Raw genomic sequence first — 9402 nt, 5'->3', positions numbered from 1 at the left:
GATACTGTTTCACATTTCTCACAAATACTTCCTGATTTCATTTAGGATATTGTTTCACATTTCTGAGCGTTTTCGTCTCCTACCTTTAAGGTTTTGTTTGTTTGTTTTAGTGGTATAGAAGGCTTAATATTATTATTATTAATATGTTTTTATTAATACGATCGATCAAATAGTTTAAGAAAAACTGAGACAAACGTTAGAAAATATAATATTTAAAAAAATAATCTCACAGATTAAAGGGAACGACTATTTCTTTGTCCCTTCGTAAGAATTGTTGGATTGTTATATGATGCTACTTTTACCTGTATAGATAATCTCACAGGTTAAAGGGGACGACTATTTCTTTGTTCTTTCGTAAGAATTGTTGGATTGTTATATGATGCTACTTTTACCTGTATAGATAATCTCACAGGTTAAAGGGGACGACTATTTCTTTGTTCTTTCGTAAGAATTGTTGGATTGTTATATGATGCTACTTTTACCTGTATAGATAATCTCACAGGTTAAAGGGGACGACTATTTCTTTGTTCTTTCGTAAGAATTGTTGGATTGTTATATGATGCTACTCTTACCTATATAGATAATCTCTATTTCTTTGTCCCTTCATAGAAATTGTTGGATTGCTATATGATGTTACTTTTACCCATAGAGATGGCAGTTAGAATTCAAATTAAATCATATAATTTTAATCCCTTTAAACGTCTACCAAACTCATACATTTCGTCGTTATAGTCCACTGTCACATACAACTGAAATCGGAATCAGCTCAACGTAATTATAAGTTTTGTTTTGTGGTCTTTGGTAAACGTCACTTTCAGATCATATAAAATGTATTTGGTAAAATTTTAAGTAACTTTTTAAAGCTGATCTTTTTGGTGTTTTAAAATCATTATCTTGTTACATCTAAGGATGTTTATTTGTAGTTAGGCACAAAGCTACACAAAGTGCTATTTGGGCTCTGGGTATCGAAACCCGGTTTCAAGGGTTGTAAGTCCGCAAACATGCCGCTGTGCCACTGGGGGGGGGGGGTCCATATTTAAGAATATAACAATGTTGAATATATATATCTTTTATAATTTGCTTTGCTTTACATTATTTTTGTTCTTGAAATTCAGATAACCTATTCTGTGTTTTATTGAAGAAATAGATCTAAAAACATTTTCTTGATTATTCAATCATATTAATACTGACGTTCTAATACATTAAAAATGTCAAAACACTGGGAATGTGTAAAACATAATTGTTAAACTAAGATATATTTTTAATAACATTAAAAGAACAACGTCTCGACACTTTTCCTTACCTGAAGCTACAGAACTGCTGTTTGTTTAATTTACATTGACGTTAGTAGGGTGTTTTCGTTTGTGTGTGTGTATATATGTGTGTTTTAGTTATAGCAAAGCTACATCGGGCTACCTGCTGTGTCCACCGAAGGGAATCGAACCCCTGAGTTTAGCGTTGTAAATCCTCAGACTTATCACTGTCTCACAAGGGGACATTTTTGTTTGTTTGTAATTTTGTTTGTTTGTCCAGCTAACAAACTAAGAAAAGAATGAAGATGTAGTATTTTCTGTGGAAGATTTTTACTTTATTTAAATATTTTATCCTAATGTCAGCAATTATAGTAGATTTTATTAGGCTACTGTTATCAGGTGAAAACGTCTTATCAATTGTGAAACATTTCTTTCTTAGTTTCTGTAAAAGTCCTGATGCAATAAAAGTTTACATCATAATCTCAACAAATTCGAAGAAACAAACAAAAATAACTTTAAAATTTGAACTTATTCTCCGGTGATCTGAAATACACTGAAATCAGGTGAAAACGTCTTATTAATTGTGAAACATTTCTTTCTTAGTTTCTGTAAAAGTCCTAATGTAATAAAATTTTACATCATAATCTCAACAAATTCGAAGAAACAAACAAAATAACTTTAAAATTTGAATGCTTAGAAACTGTGATCGATTATGTAGAATGGTATCGTTATTAATTTGTTTTTACTAACTATATAAATTTTATCTTAATATCTAATGCATGATGTGTATACAAGTATTGTCATATCTCCGATGGATCAACAGTAAATCTATATAATTATAAAGGTAAAATCTGGGGTCCGATTTATTGCAGACAGCCCATTGTGTAGCTGTATGTCAAAATAAACAAACAAGTGAAAAAGGTATTGATGGAGAAAAATAACGTAATATTCGCACAAACTATCCTGTAATCGGTGTGTGTCACTATTTATCAAAAAGATACAATTCAAATAAACAAAAACATCTGGGTTTGTTTTTTAACTCACAGTTTTCCTTGAAATAAACTGCGTTACGCATGATTATGTTATCTGAAAACGAGCCGTAAACTTATACAGTGAAGCAAGCTTTGTATATTTCTAGGAGACACAGGTTGACTCTGTGGTAGAACCCCGGATTTCGGTTTTGTTAGCTTGCCTGTTGTACCTACCACGGGTATCGAAACCCAATATTTATCATCAGAAGCACTCTGAGCCACTGGGAACCTTGATTTCGGAGCTGGTGAGCCGGTTTCGAATCTGTGTGATACCACAATATATTAATTGCACTTTAAGCCGTGGGAGCGTTCTGAAGATAGCAGTCAATCCCTTAAGGTGGACGGTAAGTGGTAGGGTGCTGCAGACTGGCTGTTTTCACTTTCGTTAGTAGCTCAAAATTAGAGACGGTGGCGGATAGCCTAAGTATCTTTGCCATAAATACAAAGTGCAAACTCATTTATAGAGAGCCTCATTGTTTGTAGAGATCTTGCCAGAACTTACAGTCGATTTAAACGAACCTAATTTGTTTACAGATGCATTGTGAGACTGTGTCATTATGCATTTATGCTGGTATAAGTTACGGAATTAAAAGGGGGCACCAATCCTCCATTTGAAGATAAATCTGATGGAAGAAATTTTCATTTTTGAAATAAATTTGATTATAACATTGTTAAAATAAGATAAATTAAGTTAAAAATGAGATAACAGATATAGCTTTTTTCATTAACTTTTTTCGGTAAGTTTAATTCTAATGTTTGATAGTAAGAGAATGTATAGTCCTGAGGCTTATATACAAGGGCAACTACTGTACATTTTGTATATTTAATCATTATTTCCGCACAAAAATACACGTCTCCTGGTGGCTTAGCGGTAAGTTCACGGATTTAGAGCACTAAAATTTGGGGTTTGATCCCTGCTGTGGAAAATTGTGCAGCTTTGTGCTAAAAAGAAAAACGCAAGGCTTTACAGCGCTATCATAAACAACATGTTCATTTTTCACTCTGTATTAAACAAACGTATAATATTTGCAGGATAATAAGAAACCTTATTATATTCGTTATACTGTGATACAAATGATATGTATATATATATGTAATATATAACAGAAAAAAAAAGGTAGAGCTAAAATGCTACACCCTTCTGATTTGAAAGCCAAAATTAACAACTTACGATAAATGGGATAAAAAATATCTGTATTATCAATAATGTCAGGCCTATTTGTTTCCAATGCTTCACCAGCTTTCGGCGTTTAATAAATAAAATATTGTAAATTTCAAATAATACAAAATAAATAATGTTTATTAAACATGTTTATTCACTGATTATATAAAATATGTATGAAAGGAGGTTAAAATAAAACTTTGGTATAATTATTTATATAAATAGATACTTTAAGATGAAAGCGAATAATAAAAGTACCATTTGACATAGTCTTGCTATTATCGATAAATCATTTGCGAATTTAATTATACGCAAAAGTTCATTACTTTTGCGTAATCAAAAATAATTTATATTGTTTATAATTCAACTCTGAATTGATATAAATATTTAATATTGTTTATTTGTAATTAAGCACAAAGCTGCACGATGGGCTACCTGTGCTCTGCCCACCACGGGTATCGAAACCCGGATTCTAGCGTTGTAAGTCCGCAGACATACCGCTGTGCCACTGGGCGGGGCAAATATTTAATAAATATCAATGTTGTGTTATAAAGGATTCTGCATAATTATAACTTGAAAATGTCTTTTACATCTTTCTTTCACTTTTGCTTCGAAGATATAGGTTATTTCTCGAAATAATCTTGGCCTCTGATCAACCTTTACTACTAATGCTAGATCAATATTTTTTTATTAAAAAAAATGAAACAGACTTTCTATCAAAGAGAGGAAATAAATCACCGTTCTGGAGGAAAAGTTTCTCGCACACACACATACACAAATATACATAAAAGATGCAAAAACGAGGAAAATGTTTCCATACCAACAGTTCTTTGATAAAATTGGGTTCCTATACGGTCGATACAACTGTAGAAAAATGTCACCATAATGTGAACTAATTTGATCCAAGACATCCTCAGTTGGTAATATTTCCTAACTCGAACAGCAGTAATTGGGTTGAACGTGATTGTGAGCTAACACGTACTTTAAAGATCAAAATTTCAACACTAACGAATGTGAGAATCGTTCGAGATAAACAGATAAAAAACAGGTGGTCAAGATTAAACAAGCGTCTTTATTTAAAATGATAAGATATCTAAAAATATTGTACCAACTAAAAACATTTAACTACTTGTGAGCTGAACAGTTCGTCATTGTTGTTATTGTGTAACATTACTGCTGGATGTTTTTGAAAATATATATAGCAGAAAATACGTTAGGGTCTAATTTGATTTTTTTTTGGTAAAACATGCTAATCTTTCATCTTCAAATAACATTATACAATGCTTTTTGACAGCCATTTTTAATGTCATTGTGTGTAAAGTTTTTTATTTATGTCTTTCCTTGTATACCGTGAGGACATTGTACTACAGCGACATTTTTTTGTTATTAAGTATCACGGAAAATATCGATCGTTTACTAAACAACGTCAAAGAATTAAGAGCCACTAGGATAGATACTTCGATTCATGACTAGATTATAACTCTGGGGATTCGAACGAAACTGAAGTTCTCAAAAATATTCTCGAAACTTTAGATAAGACGAACTTTTAGCATTTTCCTATTGAGAATAAGTTACTGTTTAAAGAAAACATACAGAAAAACTTTACTATTAGTGTCGTTGTTTCTCTCACACAACAACTAAATATACAATAAATATTGATGGTAAATTAATCTGGGCTATTTGTTCTGATCAAATAACTACTTTCATTTAATTGTCTGTCTGTTAAACAACGGACAAAATTAAATTACTTATACCCCTCTCTTTAAACATTGCCATAAATATTTTTCCGGCTTAGCTTAGTTACTAATAACAACTGACTGTATGATTATCACGTGTTGACAATTAAAACTGCGTTGAAGGTTTCCATGAAATAAATTACACAAACAGACAAGAGCGGTTCTATATTTATGATGATTACCAACACAAAGCCTTGTAATAAACATAATTATTTACATTACATAGTCTTCTGTAACATTAAGTTCCTTTCCTCACTTCCATACAACAATAGAACATTAGTGTGAGTTATGATTCTTTTTCACATCACATATCGCCTGGAAATGTTTACACTTCACGTATCCTAGGTGTCGTTTTTTTAATATTTTAAGCAAAGACAAAAAAAGTAATGACATAAACGTCAGAGTATGTAACACTCGTAATTATGTAAGTTTTAAAATGCGCCAACGCGATGTAGTCTTGAAAAGCAAGATAGGTGTTTTCATGAATGGTACATAGCACCAACTTATATCTTCCTCGTTCATAAACTAAGCAGCTTAAATTATTGAGAAAAAATCACGAGTTCTACACTTTTTGAGTAAGTTTTGGAATACTAAACTTTAATCCCTAACTTACGCAACACAAACACATGTAAAATAATCTTTAATAAAATGATTTAATTATGTTTTTTTTATATTATCAGAGTGTATTAATTCTTTATTCAAGCCGCTAGTTGTACTTTGTTGTAAATATTTATTTAACGGTAAACATTTTTTTAATAACATGCTTAGCGCCTAACAACTTAAAATGCTACAACGTTCAAGTTTGTGGTACACATTATCAAACTACACTTTGTTAATATAAATGTATTTCTGTTGATAGTTTTTGAAGTTTTCTTTTGTTTGTTTATACGGTCATAATACTGCAACATTATTCAACGCAAGCTTTGCTTTACGCTATATTACGCCTTCCCATATTGTCGTTGAGGGATTTTAGTTTTGAAAAGTTCAACAATTACATTACACCAAGACTAATATATTGTAATTATGTTCACCACAATCACGTTAGATGGGATCTTATGAAAATAACGCAATGAAAAGTGTTTTAATGAAAAATGTTTCTTTTGACGTTTTTGCTTGTTCTTATTAAATGTGTTGAAAGTTAATCATGCGACTACAAACATGACTGCAATTATTAGTGCAAATCAATATTTTACGTTTCACTAAATTTTTCAGATATTTCTGAACATTTGTGTATGATATATTTTATGTTAGCATTGGATTATTTATTCCAGGGTAAACATTTATGAAATTCAATATGTTTAAATATGATTAAAAGGTATGAGCAAGACAAGTATGTTTGTTATATATTGGTTTCAACTAATGATATAGTTACCCTTTTGAGTGAGAGTTTCAGGCACTTTCAGGGTGCCAGGTCTGAGCATAACTGCCTCCCCTCTGCCTTTCCCGTTCACTGCATACAAAACTACGACAAAGTTGGAATCAGGGGGAAGACCTTTCGCGTGGAAAACCGGTGCTCTGGATGTAAGATTTGAGCGTATTACATTATGCGTAGTATCGTGGATTTCCATAATAAACAGTTGACTCATGCCTCCGTCGTAACCTTCCTCACATACGACACGAAAGGACGAGTCAGTCTGGTTGGTGACATTACAGTTACGTAAAGCTTCCGGAAAATCTGAAAGGTATTAAAAATAATCGTACCTTAATAACTGCAAGACAAACCTCTGTTTAAATGTCTTATTTATTTATCGTATTTCAACTCTTTATTGGGGGAAAAATTAACACGAACTCTAGCACCACGTTGGTTTTCAGCATGACAATCAGATTGAATGCTTAACAATTGTGTTTGTTTTAAATGTAATTAAACAAGTGAACGTCACGTTTAAAACAGCATAAAAAGTTTAGATATGGATAGCAGATGAAAAACAAAATTCAAAAGAAAACGAATTACTCGGAATATCGCAACTTATTCAAGAAAAAAACGTTTATTTCATCTTGCTCACGTTGTATTTTTTTTTCGGTTTATCATTATTTTTATATTTTTTCACATTTACTTTTATTTCATATTTGATTAGACATTTTCTTACACTTGTATATTTTGCTTTCTTACGATGACGTTTATTTCATTTAATTTCTTGATATGTGAAGGTTTTTGTATATTTTTATTTCCTTGTCATAGTTTCGACATGATATTTTCCATTTAGATATTCAACATAATAAAACCAGAATACGATCTAACAACTTTTAATAAAATATATTGTAGAGTAAGTTATTCCTGTTATACATATATAGTTTTTACTACCGTATCTTTACTTTTCGCAACCCAAAAATAGAATAAAATATTTTAGTTGGTTCCAGGGTTTATAAAAAATATCATCCAGTTTGCTATGACGCGAAAACGTAAATTTTGTGAATCTACTTTTGTAAAAAGACAAAGTAAATATTGATTTTAAGATTGGCCACTTTTCAAACTCGTTAAAGCGTTAATCTAAAAGACAAAAAACAAAAAAAAAAACGTCGTGTTAAAATGGAACGTGCTGACGATATCTTTTGGATTTGTAACCATTTTTGAAAAATATATTTGCTGTTAGGCTTAGGTACATAATCTCTGAAGGAATCTGATTTTTTTAAAAGAATTTAAGGATTAAAACCATGAAATTTACTTGACAAAATAAATCAGTCTAGAACTGAAAAACGAATTTATTTTTATTTAGTACTAGATATCTTATTGAGTACTGGATATCATGAGGCCTTACAGAATAAATATAACTAGTGTGTATATTTATCGAGCTTTCTTTACATATTTATCTCATTTTTGCTCTTACTGTTATTCGAGTCAAGCGTTATTTGTTTTATTGCATGGAAAAGTTCCTCTTGCAAGACATTGAGGATTATATGAGACATGAATGTACAATACATAATTGAGGAAAATTGTGCTTGGAATGTTCTCTTCAGAAAATCTGTGCTCCTGGTTAGTTGCTCTCCCGTCTACACGAAGGTAGATTGTTTGTTTGTTTTGTTTGTTTTTAATTATGCACAAAGCTACACAAGAGCTATCTGTGCTCTGCCCACCACGGGTATCGAAACCCGGATTCTAGCGTTGTAAGTCCGCAGACATACCGCTGTACCACTGGGGGGCACGAAGGTAGATTTCAGAATATAAAATGAATTATTTCTGTGTGTCCTTCACTTTATTTGGAGTTTTATAATTTAATTTGTAAAAAGCAATTTAGCCAGTACGTCCCATTTAGAAATAGAGTTTTAGTTACATGTGCTTAAAATGATTTATAAGTTGAACCACTTTGGGTTGAAGCGTTTGTAAGTTGAAATATCAAGTTTCCAGTGTTTAGGAACATTTGTATGAAATTTATTCTACTGGAAATACAGCACGAAGAGTATATAACAACTATAAGTTCAACCACACTAAACAATTAGTGTTAATATGTAAGAAAGTAATTCTGTTAAAATTTCTAACTTGATGGATGCACAGAATTGAAGCTTCTAAAAACTTTGTTATATGCCTTAAAATATAATATGTAAAGCGCCTGATATTACTTAGATGCAACAGAAAATTTTATTACAAATTAAAACATTAGGACAAAATTAGAAAATGTTCATTTAAGATGCAACGCTTTAAAGTTCCTAAGCAAATATCTCTCAACGGAGTTTTCTGTGTTTGTTGTTAAACGCAAAGTTACGTAATGGGCTAATTGTGCTGTGCTAACTATGGGTATCGAAACCAGTTTTTAGCATTATAACGTTATAAGCTCCAGACTTACCGCTGAGCCACTTGGGGGGGGGGGGCTCTCAACGGAGCTGAATGTAAACTATGACCTTCCTTATATACTGTCACTAAAAAGTGTCGTTGTGATGGTTCTTCAAATGGGTTACGCAAATGCTTGTAAACGTGGATCACAACAGATCCAGGCTTTTGGTAGATTTTATATTACGTAGTATTTTCTAAGTATTCTGTAAGTAATGATCTCGTTGTAATTTTTCGTGGAAACCTGAAATTTATTATTTGACAACATTCTCTCTCTCTCTCAGCGTGTGAGGATGTATATGTATACATGTATGTGTCATCCTCTGTGTATATATATATATATATACATATGTTTGTTATCCTCTGTGTGTGTGTATATATATATATATGTATACATGTGTGTGTCATCCTCTGTATATATATATATATATGTATACATGTGTGTGTCATCCTCTGT

The 9402-nt window shown here is 31.5% G+C and overlaps 1 protein-coding gene across 2 annotated transcripts in view; it reads right to left on the bottom strand.

Moving 5' to 3' along the window:
• Positions 1–9402, bottom strand: part of LOC106459123 (hemicentin-1-like) — a 98643-nt gene that overhangs the window by 26813 nt on the left and 62428 nt on the right. For both annotated transcript variants that reach the window (XM_022385548.1, XM_022385549.1), the window contains exon 7: positions 6555–6857. In XM_022385548.1, the coding sequence (XP_022241256.1) occupies positions 6555–6857 (303 nt within the window). The remainder of the gene's footprint in view (positions 1–6554; positions 6858–9402) is intronic.

The sequence above is a fragment of the Limulus polyphemus genome, unplaced genomic scaffold (assembly GCF_000517525.1).
Source record: "Limulus polyphemus unplaced genomic scaffold, Limulus_polyphemus-2.1.2 Scaffold563, whole genome shotgun sequence".
NCBI lineage: Eukaryota > Metazoa > Arthropoda > Merostomata > Xiphosura > Limulidae > Limulus > Limulus polyphemus.
This window is presented reverse-complemented; position numbering and strand designations above follow the sequence as displayed.